This window comes from Pseudonaja textilis, chromosome 6, assembly GCF_049901715.1.
Source record: "Pseudonaja textilis isolate UNSWEBS1 chromosome 6, rPseTex1.2, whole genome shotgun sequence".
Classification (NCBI taxonomy): domain Eukaryota; kingdom Metazoa; phylum Chordata; class Lepidosauria; order Squamata; family Elapidae; genus Pseudonaja; species Pseudonaja textilis.
This window is the reverse complement of record NC_141995.1, coordinates 61,941,194-61,958,782: the sequence shown is the minus strand read 5'-3', so window position 1 is coordinate 61,958,782 and position 17,589 is coordinate 61,941,194. Positions and strand designations below refer to the sequence as shown.

The 17,589-nt window shown below is 40.6% G+C and overlaps 1 protein-coding gene across 1 annotated transcript in view; it reads right to left on the bottom strand.

Annotated features, from left to right (window-relative positions):
* GABRA2 (gamma-aminobutyric acid type A receptor subunit alpha2) overlaps nt 1-13,922 on the bottom strand; it is a 96,415-nt gene extending 82,493 nt beyond the window's left edge. The window contains exons 1-2 of the mRNA XM_026700073.2: nt 13,834-13,922; nt 9,477-9,592 (exon numbers count right to left, since the gene is read on the bottom strand). Of these exons, the coding sequence (XP_026555858.2) occupies nt 9,477-9,592; nt 13,834-13,877 (160 nt within the window). The 5' untranslated portion in view covers nt 13,878-13,922. The remainder of the gene's footprint in view (nt 1-9,476; nt 9,593-13,833) is intronic.
* Between the last annotated feature and the right edge of the window lie 3,667 nt (nt 13,923-17,589).

Here is a 17,589-nt window from a genome sequence, read left to right as displayed (position 1 = left end):
TCTTCCTGGATAGGTGTTGATTTGTATTTGTACATACAAAGTTAAATTAATACATACAAAGGTAAAGGCATCAATGCACATTCATGTGGACACAACAAAATGCTCTTTTTAAAATTTCATTCGTTCTGAAGGGTGTTGTGACTCACCTTTAAAAAACGTAACTGTAAAAGACTGGAAATAAAAACTAAAATAAGCAAAAAAAATGGTAAGAGAATGCCTGCCATATGGACTGGGTGAAACCAGACTCAATAGCAGTAACTGTGAGAGGGAGTCTTAGGGGACAACCACCTAAATATGAGCCAGCGGTATGCAGCAGCAGCCAAAAAATCCAATGCAATCCTAAATTACATTAACAGAGAGATACAACCAAGATCAAGAAAGGTACTAATACAACTCTATAAAGCCTTAGTAAGACCACACCTAGAGTACTGCACCCAATTTTGGTCACCACACTATAAAAAGATGTTAAGACTCTAGAAAAAGTGCAGAGAAGAACAACCAAGATGATTAGGGGACTGGAGACTGAAACATATGGAGAAAGGTTACAGGAACTGGGCTTGGCTAGTCTAGTGAAGAGAAGGACCAAGGGAGACATGATAGCAGTATTCCAATATTTGAGGGGCTACCTCAGAGAGGAAGGGGTCAAGCTATTTTTTAAAGCACCTGCAGGCCAGATAAGGAATAATGGATGGAAACTGAACAAGGAGAGATTCAACCTAGAAATAAGGAGACATTTTCTGACAGTGAGAACAATCAACCAATGGAACAACTTGCCTTCAGAAGCTGTGGGAGCTTCATCACTTGAGACTTTCAAGAAGAGATTGGACTGCCGGACTGCCGGTTGACATCGCGACAAACCCAGTGGCTGACAATGGAGAGCTCTATTCCTGCCCTAGTCTTCAGTTGTTTGTGGGCTCAGAAAGGAGCTGAAAACTGCCTTGAAGGGATGGTGATGCTGTGGAGGGTGTTCTGTGAGGTCCCAGAGGAGAACGCAACTTCTCTGTGGAACCCCAGAGCGTTTCCCTTTTTCCCACGACAGCGAGAACAAGCTGGTCAAAATGGCCACCATGGAGCACGACAGCCATGAACACTGAAGAATTGTGCAGGAGAGGAGAAAGTGGATGATATACAGAGCTGGGTGAGAATTATTTAAAATTTACCCTAAAAAGTTTTTGCCAGGAAAAAAGGATCTCTCTCTTAAAAGCGGCGGTTGACGCACTAAGAGAAAGGCTTTAAAAACAGAAAGGGCAAAAAAGAGAAGAAAAGGCAATTTTTGGAATATGAAAAATATAGAAAATTGGAATTTCTAAAAGAAAAAATATTGTTTTGTGGAAGCATACTAAAATATTGGAAACAAATATTTTAAAAATTGGATTCTTTATTAATTTGAATTGATATTTTAAAACTGGAAACTGGCTAAAATTGCAGGATTTAACTGCGTCACCAGTGAACAAGATATTTTCAGGAAGTAAAACCAACATTGAAGTGACTTTTAAAGTTTCGATAAAAGGATTGAAAATAAGATATAAGAACTTTAAACCTTGTGAGAACTGTTTTTGGCGTGAATATTTGACTTCTCTTTGGGTATTTGGACTATTGGACTTTCAGACTTTAAAAACAAAATAAAACATTAAAAGAAACTAAAGAAGATGACTTACCAACAAGAACAAAGGATGAGCTGGGTAGAACGTATGTCGATACTTATGGATATTAAGGATAGCCGGGACAGAGTTCTTAACAAAATGCAGAGCATAGAGGAAAAGATGGAAAGGAGCGTGCGAGACATACAAGAAGAAGAAGAGGAATTAATTCGAGGACCAGAAGAGAACGTAGGGGAAAAAAATCAACAAATAGACTATGATGATGAGAAAGAGATAATAATTATAATAAAATGGATGCAACAAACTGAAAGAAGAGTATGGAATGGAAAGGGAAAATAAAATTGCAAAATGATTCCCGTGAGAGAGAGAAAAGCAAGAGTAGACATTTTGAATGCTAGACAATGGAACGGGGTGGAGAAGGGAGAAAAGTTCAAAACGACAGGTTATGATATGGAGGCAGACAAGGACAAGAGAGAGGTGAGCTGTGAAGAGAAAGTTTAATTCGCTAAAACGAATAAGAGATAATGGTTAAAGAAAAACTTTATTCTTTTTTAAAATAATTCGCTTTCCTTTTTCTTCTCTTTTTTAATATAATAAAGATATAATTAAATTGTAGATAAGGTTGAAATTAATGAGAGGAGAAATATATGGAATGGAATTTGAATGACAGCTAAAAGTAGTGATTAATATAAAAATAATGTATTGAAATATCAATTAATTAAATAATGGAAATATGGAATTTAATATGAATAGGATTATTATTAAAAGAGCTATACAGATTTGTTAAAGGTATCAAATGTGTTAAAGATGACAGTAAAATTGTAAGACTCCCCTGAGAGAGAAATAAAAGGATATTTTGAAAATTAGACAATGAAATAGGGTGGAGAAGGGGAAAAGGCTTAAAAGTGGAAGCAGACAGGAATAAAGATTTGAGAGACGAATGAATATAGGAGGTGAGCTAAAAAGTATATGTTTAGTATTTTAGAACAAAAAGAGAGAGAGAGAGACAATGGTTAAAGAAAAACTCCATCTTCGTTAAACTTGTTTGTATCTTTTCTTCTTTCCCCAATATAATAAAGATATAAAGTTAGAATAGTGCTGGAAATAAGGGGTGGGTGGGAATAAGGGAATATATGAAATGGAATTTGATTGATTGTTAGAGTGGTGATTTAATATGAATAGGATTATTATTAGTAGAGCTACAAGGACTTGTCCAAAGTATTAAATATGATTAATGATGTTTTATCTGTGGTAAAAAGGAAGGATATATCAGATGAATGAAATGTTACAATAAAAAAGAAAATATATAAGGGAATATTCCTGGGAACTGTAATGGCATAACTGAAAGTTAGAATTAGGATGGAATTGGAGAGGGGGAAAATAATGGTATATAATTTTTTAATAAGATGATGTAAGAAAAAGAATGGAAACCAAAATTTGAATGAGGGCGATATTAAGTATATTTGAGTGATATGAGGATTAGCATAGAACAATACAATAATATAAATGAATAAGTGATTGAATGGAATATAAGGATATGTATTAAGGTTGGAATAAAATAAGATTAGGAAAAATAGTTAACATGACTATTAATATGTCATTGGATATAAAATGGAAACACCCAGGTGTTATTTTGTTCACACATTGATATGTATGTAAAATAAAATTAAAAAACTTTGGGGAAAAAAAAAAGAGATTGGACTGCCATTTGTCAGAAATGGTGTAGAGCCATGATGGCAACCCCAGGGCATGCGTAACAGAAGTGGCACACAGAGCCATCTCTGCTGGCACGCAAGCCGTCGCCCCAGATCAGGTCTACAGTGCATGCCCACGCACCTCCCACCAGCCAGCTGATTGTCAAGTATCTGATGCGCATGCGCGGGGGTCGGGACGCACACAGGAGATGCATGTGCAGAGGTGCGGTGGCATGCACGCATGCACAGAGGGCGTGGAGGTCATGCATGCATTGCATTATGAGTGCAGGCACGCATGCGCGCAGACACGCATGCACTTTCGGCACGCAACAACAGTGGTTAGCCATCACTGGTGTAGGGTGTCCCACTTGGGCAGGGGGGTTGGACTAGATGACCTACAAGATCCCTTCCAACTCCATTAATCTGTTAAATGACTGTGGAAACAGTACAGTTGGTACAATTCTTGCCTTCAGAATACCAATACCACTGATTCAAGGTCTGTGTAAAACATTTTTTAAATTGTTACTTTTTGTTCTTAGCTCCCTACTTCCCCCTTTACTTTTTAAAAGAAATGCATTTGCACTGCTTTGCTGAGTTTCCATTTACCCGAGATAGCAGGATTTCACTCCAGCTTCTAAATCATCCATAGGTAGAAAGAATATCATCGGTTTTTTCTAGCTATGAACAGGAAGAATGTAGTGAAGTACCACAAATCCACAGAGACTTTGCAGCAGACAGTAAAGATGGGAGGTGAAGAATGGGAAAGGAGACCACATGGAGACATGAGAAAGCACCGTATTTCAAAATGTTACAATGAAGATTTTTCAGTTGCAATTTAGCGATGAAGGTACCAGGCTACAAAACAAGTGACAGTGTAAGTTCAAGTTCCACCTTAGTCATGAAAGCCAATAGGGTGACTTTGGGCCAATTACTCTCTCTTAGCCCAACCCACCTCACAGGATTGTTGTTGTGAGTAAAATTAGAGGATGGTGTTTTTACAGCCTTAAGTTATTTGTAAAAATAATAAATGCAGGATATAAATAAATGTCTGTGTCAAACGCCCACCATGACGATGGCCACCCCAGCCACATACCACCCCCAGCCTCAGACCTCCAAGGTGAAACACAACCCTGATGCGGCAATTAATGAAACTGAGTTTGATACCCCTGTCTATAATATGTAACGCTGAGCCTCCAAATGCAGACTGGAGCTAATTCTTGCACTGTTCTCACCCACACGGTCGCATATTCTTCAAATTATAAACTCAGCAAAAAGCAATTATCTAAGCACTACATGAGTGACAAAAAATAACCATCAAAGAATTGAACAACTATATAAAAATATATGATCGCTCATGTAATAATTTTACAGCAAATCTCCCATATGATCAGGAAAAGCTGGCATAGCCACGTCTCAAACAAAGAGTTATTCTGTTCTGTGTAGGAACTCCACAGAAGACAAATAGAGACAACAGAAGATAAGAACACAGAAAGTTTAAATCAGTAACTACTAGTCAAGGAGGCCTCCAGAAGAAGAGAGAAGGTTCTATATATTCTGTCTTTAGTCCAGTCGAAGAACACTTGTTAACAAAAGTCTACCTACACCACTGGCTACACAATTCCTGACATTCTTGCATGTTATTTTTACTATAGTAAAGATTTGTGAATCATCATTTATTAATACAGTGATGCCAGAAATAATCAAAAGAGCAAGAGATGTATCAGTCTATTATTTCATTGTTAAATCAATACACAGTTACCTGAACAGCAAGGTCAATGTTTAGACTTTTTCCAGGACTCAAATGCAAAATTTTGATGCAACAACATACATTCTCCAACCTACTGACTCTTTAGCACTAAATGATTGCAATTTTTCCTTTTTAGTGTTCTTCTGTTCTAGCTATTAAAGATATATATTGCATATTTCATTTACTGTAAATCTTTTTTGCTGCTGCTATTTCTGATGTATTTGACAACTACGTTTTTGAAAAAAGTTGTCCAGTTTTGAAGTGTGTTTTTGCTGCTGCAACCATTATTGCTTCTCAGCTTGTCAACAAACCAGATAGGAAGGGAAAGAAGAGATGGAATATACACTCCAGACATCAAGAAGACAGCCATGAAAATCAAGGACACTTTGGCAGGTGTTTGCCAAATCGAAGACTTTTTCCCATAACAATACAATGAGACTCAATTGGACAGTATGACCTAATCTAAGGGGGGGGGGGGAACTATACTTTAATTATATGGATTTGTGCGGGAATTAGCCAAATCTGGTTTTGCCCTCATCTGTGCTAAAATGGTGTACTTAATAACTAATTTTGCATTAGGACACTGGATCACCTTGGCCATGTTTGCTTTGGTTGGGTTTGTCAGTCAGAACGTTGACAAAAGTACTGTATCATGCCTGTATATTTCAGCAACTGAGAAGGTTTATCTGTGAGTAAAGGTTTTCCTTGGTTTACAACATTCATTTAGTAACTGTTCATAGTTACAAGAGCTCTGAAAAAAAAATAACTTATGACCAGTCCTCTCACTTATGACCATCGCACCATCCCTATAGTCACATGATCAAAATTTCAGAGCTTGGCAACCAGCATGGTTTAGGGCAGTGGTGGCTAACCTTTTGGGGCTCCTGTGCCAAAAATTGTGCGTGCACTTGCACGCTCACACTCGCATGCCAGCACCCCCTACGCATGCATGCGCAATCCCCAACCACCCACCCCCACCACCCCCTTACCTGCACTGCACTTCAAAGCTGATTTTTGGCTGGTTTGAGGCCCTTTTCGCCCTCCCAAAGGCTTGAGGAAGGCTTCTTCAGGCTTCAGCAAGCTTTGTAGGTCGAAAACTAGCCCCGTTTCGTCACTTCAAGTATTTCCGGAAAAACAGGAAGTGACCAAACAGGGCTAGTTTTCGGCCTACAAAGCTTGCTGAAGCCTGAAGAAGCCTTCCTCGAGCCTTTGGGAGGGCGAAAAAGGCCTCAAACCAGCCAAAAATCAGCTTTGAGGCACGCACATGCGCAGTGAGGTAAGTTTGCCTGCAGCTCGCATGCCGGCGCAAATGGCTCCACGTGCCACCTGTGGCACGTGTGCCATAGGTTCGCCATCACGGTTCTAGGGCCATATGATCACCATTTATTAGCTTGCCAGACAGTTTCCACAAGCAAAGTCATTGGAGGAAGCCGAATTTGCTTCATAATTACAATGATTTAACAACTGAGACAAAAAAATGGGCCTGACTCACTTAACAACCACCTTGCTTAGCAACAGAGATTTTGGTCCCAATTACTGTTGTAGATTGAGGACCACTTGTATACGTGTATCAAATCACCATATTTCTTTACCATTTAGGCTACATAAGGATATATTCAAACTGTATTTCATAAAATCCTAAAAGTCCATAAAAATTTCAAGGGATTCTGTAAGAGACTAAGGGAAGAAAAAGTCCGTTCGAAACAGAGCCAATTTTCTATCCCTAAGCTTTGCTTCTTGATCAGTGTGCCAGGAATTGTTTTCTTTTTGACAGATTTTCTCACAGATTTCACAGCCTTGTATTCAGCAACTTGCTGTGCAATTCTGTTTCAAATCTTTGTTACATTTTGTAGCAATATAAAGAGAAAATTTCCCTGCCTAGGTTGGCAATAAAAGTCTCCCCTAGTGAAAGGCAGATCAGAGATAGATAAGTTTAGTTCACTCCCAAATCAACTGCAGAAAAGGAGAGATCTGGGATCTGGATGAAAAACAGGCATTTAAATAGGCTACATGAGTCATTCTGACTTTCTTTAATAGTTCTAGCAGAAGTAATTTATATTAATTGTGCTACATCATGCTTCTAACACTAGTTATACAGACAAAGAAGCTATTAATTTTCATTAATACTTCCAATACTTCAATGATTGCTTAATAGTCAAAGTTCTTTCCCTGATATCCGTAGGATCCGTAGAGGAGGTGGTGTTGCTATCTTCTATAAAAAGTCCTTACATCTAAAAAACATCCAAGTTATCCAAGAGTTTGCTCTTCCTGAGACCATCGTCTGTGAACTGTCCTTAAATATCACATTTCAATTCTTACTACATTACAGAGCTCCTGATTATGACATCCAACAAGCTAAATTCACTACTAACATGGGCAACATCGTGCCCACACGCTTTTATCTTTCTTGGTGACTTCAATCTACCTTATATTAACTGGATGCTAAACGACTGTAAAACTGAACCCATGCATGCAACCTTCTACAATGCTGTAGCTAACCTAGGACTGGAACAACTACTAACCAACAATGCTAGACTTAACAACTGCCTCGATCTCATCTTCTGCAATAGTTTGAATTCAATTTACGGAATACAAATTAAAGAACCTTTTTCCAACAGTGACCACAATGATTGACTTTTGTCTCAACAAACATCCACACAAAAATCAACACAAAGATGTGACCCCCAATTATAACTTTAAAAAAGGCAACTATGATCTTATCGACAACGATCTCTCATCCTTGATTGGCAATTTCTATTCACTGGGTGCAATACTGTTGAAGACCATTACAACATATTTTTATTTGAAGTCAAAAGAGTCATCAAACTAATATGTACCAATAACAACTCCAAAAACCAGAAAAAACATATTACCCATAACAATAAGGAAGCTTCAATCCAAAAAGAGATTACTTTGGCGGAAAAACAAAGCTGGTCACGTTGCCAACTTCAAAAGCCGATACAGAAATTTATGCCACCAGATAAAGACTGAAAGCACCAATTATCACATTAAACAAGAGGAAAACCCTCTACGCACCAATTCCACCCACACTTTCTACAATTTTGTAAACAACAAACTAAAAGACTCACCCAAGGTCCGTCCCACCCCTGAAAAGACCTAATGGGAAGGACTGCAATGACAACACCATTAAAGCCAACCTCTTTAACACATTCTTTGGCTCAGTATTTGTAAACAGTAATGGATCATGCCCAGTATTTCCTAGTCGAACCACAGACAACTACAATGATCTAATACATATCGATTTTACAGAAGACAATGTTGAAAAAGCAATATACAATCTAGTCAAGACCTTGTTGATGATCCAAACTCTGTAAAGGACCTTGGAATACTCATCTCTAATGACCTAAGTGCTAGAGCCCACTGTAACTACATAGACAAAAAGGCATTAAGCATTGTTAACCTAATCCTACATAGCTTTTTCTCTGGTAATATCACACTACTAACTGGAGCATACAAAACATTTGCTAGACCAATACTCGAATACAGCTCATCAGTCTAGAACCCACATTACATATCTGATATTAACACAGTTGAGAAAGTCCAGAAATATTTCACAAGAAGAGTTCTCGATTCCTTTACTCGTTCCAGAATACCTTATGCCACCAGACTTGAAATTCTAGACCTAGAGAACCTAGAACTACGCCGCCTTCGGTCCGATCTAAGTATAGTATATAAAATCATACATTGCAATGTCCTACCTGTCAATGAATACTTCAGCTTCAACCATAACAATACAAGAGCACACAATAGATACAAACTCAAGGTAAACCTCACCAAACTTGATTGCAGGAAATACGACTTCAGCAACAGAGTGGTCAATGTCTGGAATATTCTACCTGACTCTGTGGTTTCTTCCCCAAACCCCCAAAACTTTAACCTTAGACTTTCTACAATTGACCTCACCCCTTTCCTAAGAGGTCTGTAGTGGGGCGTGCATAAGCGCACCAACATGCCTACCATCCCTGTCCTATTGTTTCTTTTATGTTTCTTATATGTATCCATGTATTCATAACTATGTTTTTACTTATACCTATTTTCTTGTGAGCAATTGACAAACCTAATAAATTAAATAAATTAAATAAATGATAGGATTAAAGTACCACATCAGGCCCTTGGGGCAATTTATATATACTCAAATTAACTAGCATCACATATAGTATTACGTTCCAAATTAATCCAAAATATAAAACAGAAAATACTATTCATCCAAGAACTTCATACCATCAATACTGAAAAGTGATTTTAAACATGAAAGGTTTTCTTAAACCTATGCTCAGCATTTCACCCACAACTTAAAATTTCTACATGAAATTTTACTACTAGCAGAACATTAGTAAACAGAAATATTAAACCCTGGAGTTCTAGCAACATTGCAGGATCTTTTGTTTGTTTCAGAATCAAATTATTCATTACCTCCCAGTCCAGGTCTTAGACGATTATCATAACCATCCAGAAGTCTGTCTAGAATTCTTGTGAAGATGGTAATGTTATTTTTGGCTTCATCTTCATTGGGGTCAGCCAGTGCTGATCTAACAGACATTGAGGAAAAAATAAACTAAGTATGCTCCATGTACATTCATTATGGTTTGAATATGTAATGATCAATAGCTTTTTAGATATGGGACCTTTCATTTAACATCACCTTTTAATATATATCTAATACTAATATAACAGCAGTTACTTTCCTGTTTCTGATTTCCTGCTGTTTCCTGCAGTAAATTCTACTCAATATTAAATACTCAAATTATGCATCCTTTTCCACTCTGTCTCTGTAACCAGTAACCTTGCATGATGTTAAAAAAGCTAAGGTGGATTAGGTATGGTCAATACTTGAATGGAAGACCACCAGGAAATCTTCAACTTGTAGCCAAGATTAGAATTTTGAAAACGCAATCCCAGGAGAAAAACAGTGATAACCATTTCCACATTTTTGTTAAGAAAATTGCACAGCATGTCCATGAGATCACCAGGAATCAAATATGACTTCGGGGAGACTTTATTTTTACTTTATATAAGTGGATATAATCCAGGAAGGGGTTTCTTTTCTATGTATATAACCCAGAACCAATGAAACTAAGCATATTTCAAGCATATGAAATATGACAGTATAACTAGTCACGCTTCCATTCCACTGGGCTCAAGTTTGCCTAAGCAACAGTAGCTACGGAACATTTATGTGAACATTTATATTAATATAAATTATATTAAGTCGAGGTGGGGTGAGGCTTTCAATGTTAAAGGTTCATTACTGCCTACCAAATCTTACCAGGCAAAGGGCCTAATTATTTGCTGGACTGGGTATCTCCAATTGTTTTTGCCCTCTTGGTATATTTGGGCATACTTCAGGTCCTCTCAATTAAATGTTGTCATCTTGTAGTATCTGTGTCGTATTTTTATTGATTTTAATAATAGTTGCTTGTTTAGAATAGGCTGTTATGTTTTTAATTGTTTGACTTGTATGTTTTGATGTGAAAATCATTCAGAGTCTTTTGGAGTGGGTGGCTGTAATAAATAAATAATAATAAATAATTCTAGTGAGGCTCAATCACAGCTATTACCTGAATCACTGCCATTCTTAGCAAACTTTTCCCCTCCTTTAAAAAAATATATTGAAACAAAAGGGAGGCTAACCAGACCCTTCTTTAAAAGCTCTGCATGTGCACTGAGCAGGTGGCACTGTTTTTTCAAAACAGATTGCAAAAAGAAGACTTTTTTAAAAAGTTAATTACATGGCAATCCTGGAGAAACTCACTTGAAATAGCCCATCACATTCAAACCATCCACACACTGAGAACAAAACCAACTTTTAAAGGCAGTGGTGGGCTGCTACCTTTTTGCACCGGTTCGGGCGAACCAGTAGCATTTATCACTGGCTGGGCCCGCCCACCTGCCCCTGCACTATCCTTTCCATATATAACTAACTTTCTGGCTCCTTCCCCTCCTCACCTATGATACCCAGCTAAGTTCCACGCCACTCCTGCTGTACTCACCAGAGCTGCCTGAGTAGATTACCTGCATGTTTGAAGCTGCGTTTCAACCCCAAGCAGCGCGTGCGAGCGAAGCTAGTGTGCGCACGCGCTCACAACCAGCAAACTGTTTGTTAACGTAAGTGCAGCCTACATCTGTTTAAAGGGATATATTTATTAGAATTGCCTAAGTTTCAGACACAATTCAAAAGAACGGCTTCATATCTTGAGTTGGCAGAGCATGTTTATCCTTAAAGCAGCCCGTCTTTTTTTTAAACTTCTGCATTTTTTTTAGGACTTGCAAAGAAACCTTAAAGAAGATTTGCTGATTTAAAAAAGTAAATGGCAGAGAAGTGCCACCATGCTCGAGTGAGGTTTGAAGCCCTTTTTCCAAATAACATTTCCGGCATGCATAGCTTCAATATTTATGTAAAATAAAAGTAACAATTATTCAAAGTCAAGGCTGACTCTTGTGACTTACATGGGCACATCCATGTAGCTTCCGTGGCAACAGCACAAAGCTGGCTTGCCATTACCTCCTTCTGGGATTTGTTCAAAATTCAATCTAACTTATATACCTAGGGTTTCTGACAGTCTACTACCCAAGTATTAACTAGGCCCAACCCTGCTTAGCTTTTTCAAGATGTACCAAAGCTAGCTAGATATTGCCTTCTGTTTTACTGCTATCAATTACACAAATATAGGTAGCTGGTAACAGCCCCTAAAAGAAGAGGTGGACATGATTTTCTGGTCTTTGTAGAGCTGGAAACAGAATCATTTTTCCTCATAAGAAAAGCTATGCATAAAGCACTCCAAAATATTGTACAATGCTGATATTTATGAAAACAAGAATTATACAGAACTCCCCAACTGGTGCTGTACAAATGAATGTCTTCAAGGACAATCAGTACAAAGATGTTGACTATGTTTGTTTTTTTTACGTTGGACCATCTAAAAATTTACTGTATTCACTCAGGGACTGTATGGTTCACAAGCTATAGATGAATTCCATATGTTGAATTGTCCTCCATGTTTATAATTAATGGGCACATACAGGATGACAAAGCAAATGTTAAGAGTTCTACTCAGCTTTTTTTAAAAAAACCTGAGAATTGGCGTTATTGCTATTAAAATTCTTGCAGCAACAACAAGAAGTAATTGAAAACAACGATCAGTTTTTAGTGAAAGACATATATTGATTTCCTAAAATAAGAAACATTATATGCAGAACGACTTTAAAGATGTATGGAAAATAAAATAACAACAACAATAAATCACTTAGCTCCCTCCTTTCCTTTTACTAAAAGCAATAATAAATCCAATATGCATCTGTTGCCTGGCTGAGACTACTACTGAAAAGCTAAAGCACCTCTGAACATACAAATTTCAAATAACAGAATCACATTAAAATAACATTAATATTGTTTTACCATCTCTATGCAGTCATCTAAAATTATTTGCCACAGGTTACTTGAAACGTATTCTAAATAGTATTGTTAATGCATGCATATTGTGTAAAAACATACGTTTGTGGAAGTATCCAATGAAGGTCTCTTCCATAGACAAATTAGTACCCAAAACGTAATGAGTATCATTGAGTCTAATTCAGAAAAATGGCCAAACAGGAATCATTTTCTGTTATTTATGCTGATTCCTTGACAGCAATGTGACTTATTCACTTGAGTAAAGATAGAAAGATCAGGCCCTCTATGGCCAAACTCATACTGCAGTATCTTTGCTAGGTGCATAAAATTGAAAGCACTTCTTCATTCTGGCTACAAAAATATGTAGCCAATTATTTAGCCCCAAATCTATTTTTTACAATAAACTTTGAAGTTCAAAGATTTGAGGAAAACAAATATCCAAATACATTAGCTAGGATGATAGTGCAATCTAGATTTGAATCTACAAGCAAAACTGTAGTGACAAATCACTACTAACTGGATGCACTGAATAATGAGGTCAGGTGACAATTTAATGAACATCTTTAAGTTGTACTCTAATTATTCTGTTATTTTAGAACTGCCGTTTATTCAGCAGTCAGAAAAGTTGATTAGTAATTCATATCATTGTTATATTTTATGGGATTATGGGATTGTATGCTATCTCCACCTAGAGGTTTACAAGATTAAACAAGTCCACTCTATTATCTTGACCAAAATACTGGTCCGTATACATAATCTCACTACTTTCCCTATTTTGTCTTGTTTCTGAACTTTAGAAAAATCTTATTCTCGGTGTGGACAGACTTGGGATAATGAAGAGATAGCACAATGACTCCCAAAATCATTGCAAAACATAAAAGAATACAGAAAACGGAAAAACAACTCCTAAACTAATTTTATTAGTTTTATTTTAGGATAAACATGACAAATGTCATTTGACATTTAGAAGGACTGATCTACTATAAGTTTACTAGTATTTTACCACCCCATAACTTCTTCCTTTACTTGACTTGTTCAATTAGAAAGCTCATGTTAGGAATGTGTGTGTGCGTGTGTGTGTGTGTGTATGTGTATATATGTATGTGTATATGTCTATATATGTGTATATATATATGTTTTCTTAAGTTTTCGCGGGTACTTACATGTATGGCATTCAGCTTTGTTCGGGTATTTTCCCACGTCATTGTAGTTGTGCTTTTAAAGTTGTAGCAACGTTTCGGCAGAATCTCATCTGCCATCATCAGGCTTCTGTATTCTGTAGTGTATATATATATGTATATATGCCATTTACAAAAACCAACCCCCAGAAAACAATATATTCCTTGATATTGCTGATACAAAATCCAAATTTCCTCTCACCTTGCAGAAAAGCATATCAAGAAAATGAGAAGCCACTGCATCATGTAGGGTATTTTCTTCCTCTTGGAAGCAGCTGTTTTGCAAAAACCTAAAGGCTGAAAAGGACAGGATATACTTAGCTTATATCTACTTATTGATGCTTTCAGTTCAATTCAACTACCATCACTTCAAGAAGGACTTTAAATCTTGGGGTCTCAGAAGCACTTTTTCTCCCGGTGAGCAACTTATTATATTGCCATCCTCCACTGAGATAATGCCTTGCTCCAACATGCAGTGCATAATTACAAGTGACACATACACAGATGCAAATAATATTGTTTTCTCTCCACCTTTCTCTGTAACATAATAAGATTCCAGACTTTTCCCTATCCAGTAAATGAATTCAGCGCTTCACCACTGGTATTTATACATTTATACATTTAACTCTTAAGTTTTATATATTTTTCCAAAATATATAAGGGAGATAGAAGAGGAGGAAGTGGAGGTGGTAAGGAAGAGGAGGAAGGGGGGGGGGTATTACAGACATCCCCGTAATCCAATGCAGTTCATATCTTCCACATGTTAACCATGTTTGACAGCTGTTTGAAGACAATACCTGTCACGTTCACGAAGACGGGATGTGCACTTCATAAATAACAACAGTCACAGCCACAGCGCAGCACAAACTTGCATAATCTTTTTTTTTTTTTTAAAAAAAGGATCTACTCAAAACAGGAGGCTCCTGTTATCCGAGAGGTGAGGGAAGGTTCAAGGAATCCTCTTTTTTTGCACAAACACGTCCACGTCGAGACCGGCTAGCATCTTTCCCACCCCCGCCACCCGCGTTTTTGCGCAGATCCAACACACAAAGCCACTCACTCTGGAGTTTTTTCCATGGGTGGAGACAAGAGGGGAACGGGTTGGGGGGCGGGGGGTGAGGAGCCTACCTTGGGAGTACCCGGAGGCGCTCAAAGGAGCTTCCAAAAGAAGGCGGGGGGGTGAGTGGAGAGGATGATGGTGGTGGCGGTGATGGCAATGAGGAAGAGGAGGAGGAGGACTTGGTGAGGCTGAAGAAATCTTGCCGGGAGAGAAAAGGAAGCTCGAGAACGGGGAAACTTGGGAGGTTTGCCGGGAGAGAGAGAGAGAGATTGGAGGCGGAGGGGGGGCGGCGGCGGCGGCGGCAAGACGACTGCAGCACCGGCACCGAGCCGCCCCGCACAGCACAGCAATCCTACGAAAAGCCCCGGCCGCGCGCGGGAAGAGGAGGGGGAAACCCGAGCGTGAGGTAGGCAGGCGCAGGCAAGCCGCGGCGGCAGCAGCAGCCGTCCGTCCGCGTGAGGGGCTTAGTCTTGCGGGGCGGGAGAGAAGAGGAGGAGGAGGAGGAGGAGGGGCGCCGGCATTAGGCGCACTCCAGCGAGCCGAGGACGGGCAGGCAAGCGCCCTCGGGTGGGTAGGCACGCGCTCCGTTCTCCCGGTCTGCGGTTCCAGGAAACCGCAGAAGAGAAGGAGGGGGAAGCGGGGAAAAAAGAGAGAGAGAGAGAGAGACCCGCCCGCCGCTTGGTGCCTGCTTGCCGCCCCGGCGATGGCGCTGCTGCTGCTGCTGCTGCAGTCGGAGCTCCGCAGGGCAAAATAAATAAATAAAAAAACCGGGGCGACCCGGAGGCGCCGCCTTTGTTTCGCTGGGTCCTAGCGCGGAGGATCCCGACGACGCTCTCCCTTCCGCCCGACACCCATCCGTGGGCTTGCGAGGCTTGCTGCCCGCCGCTGCTTGGCGCGCGCGCGTTTGCACGTGTGTTTATGTGCGTGTGAGGCGGGGGGAGAGAGATCTTCGTTCTCCGGGTCTTCTCCCCCACCCCACCGCCTGCATTTCCTGGGCTGTGCGAATAAGGCCGGCGGCTTAGCACTGCCCCCCCCACCCTACCCCCATCGCCCTTGCGTGGCTGTTGTCTCCGATAAGATCCCAGCCTGCGTTGCCCCCTAAAAAGCGCGGCGGCGGTTTCGGTTTGAGACGAGCCGCGCGCGGCTTCTTCTCCGGGAAGAGCGGTTGGATAGGGAAGGGGAGCCGGGCGGGGGTGGTGGTGGTGTCGCCCGCCGTTCTTCCTCCTCCTCCTCCTCCTCCCCGCTCTCTTTCTGTTAAGAGGCCCGGGATTAGCAGCAACCGCCGCCGCTTCACCTGCAACCCACGCTGGATGCGGGGGCGGCGGCGGCTGGTGGGCTTTTGCCTTTCGGCCTCCTAAGGCAGCTTCCCCGCTTGAAACCCGAACAGGTTTGCTGCAGTGCTGGACGGTGCCCGGAGGCCCCCTCCCCGCCCCCCCCCCTCCGTTGAAAACGTGCTCCAGAAGTTTGCAGAGGAATGGCCGGCTGTGAGGAAAAAGGGGCTGCTGGAACGCTTCTTCTCTTAGGCCGCCTCTCCAGCAGGACCCGGCGTCTGAGAAAGACTTAGAAAACCCCTGGACCTGAAGAGGACTAGAGGCTTTGGGCTTCTTTTAACATTTCACTTGGTCAGAACCATGTTCAGGCAGAGAGAGAGAGACTCCTTCAGCCCGCTGCCACCTCATTCTCCGCCCTTGCTTCTCTTGTGACGTAGGGAGTTTCTTCACCTTCTCACTGGATACCAAGCCCTACACAGCATGTTGTAAAGTTAGAGAATGTGGCAGAATACCAATGGGCATTCGTAACTCATGCTTAATGCCCAGAATGCCCATATTTGAAACAGCCTAATAACCATGATGGCGAACCTAGGGCAAATTTACCTCACCTGCACATGTGCGCGCGCCTCAGAGCTGATTTTTTTTTTCCAGTTGGTTTGAAGCCTTTTTTGGCCTCCCAGAGGCTTTTCAGGCTGAATGATAGGCCCATTTCATCGCTTCCTGTAATACCAGAATGGATGAACCAGCCTAAAAATCAGCTGTGAGGTGCAGTGCCGGTCAGGGTGTGTGTGTGCACGTGTGCATACACAGGGGCATGGGGGGGGTGCACATTGCATTCTGGGTGCTGGCATGCTATGCACACAATTTTGGGCACAGGAGTCCAAAAGGTTTAGCCACCACTGGCCTATAAGCTCAGGAAAAAAAAAACATTGGGAGGAAGGAAGAAAACAAAATATTGAAATTTCTTGGCCCCTGCTGTTATTACCTCTTCTCTGATAAAACCACCCATGTGATTCCACAGGGTGAATATACTCTTTATCTCTTCCTTTCAAAAGTAATAACTTTCTCCATAACATATAACCAGGGGTGGAATACTCCCAGTTCGGCCCGGTTTTATAGAATCTGTAGCTGCGAAGAGCAACTGACACTGAACCAGGCCCACCTGCCTGCCTGGGCTTTAGGCTGTCCTTTATTCCCTGCTTTTCCCTCCTCCGCTGCTTTGCGCGGCACAGCTGAGGTTGAAAAAGTAGGAAACGAGGATTTTCAAACACACATCAGCGGCACAGCTGATAATTTCTTGCCAACGCTGCACACACATGTTATGATTGTCCATAGTTCAGAGAACCGGCAAATGGCTCCATTGGCTGGCTCCGCCCATTCACTCTTTACCTGGCATGCGAGCCATCCAACTTGCCTGGTTTGGTAAGTTGCTATTTTTCCTTTTTTTCCCCCCCTGACCATCAGCTGTTCTGCTCTGCCGGGAGTTTAGATTACCTAGAAAGCAGGAAATCCTTGGATTTCTTGCTTTCTAGCTAATCTAAAAGCAGAGCCGAACCTTCCTTAGGACTGAAGCTTTTCAGTGCAGACTCAGGTAGCCAATTGCAGATAAGTGAATCTGTGATTCTGT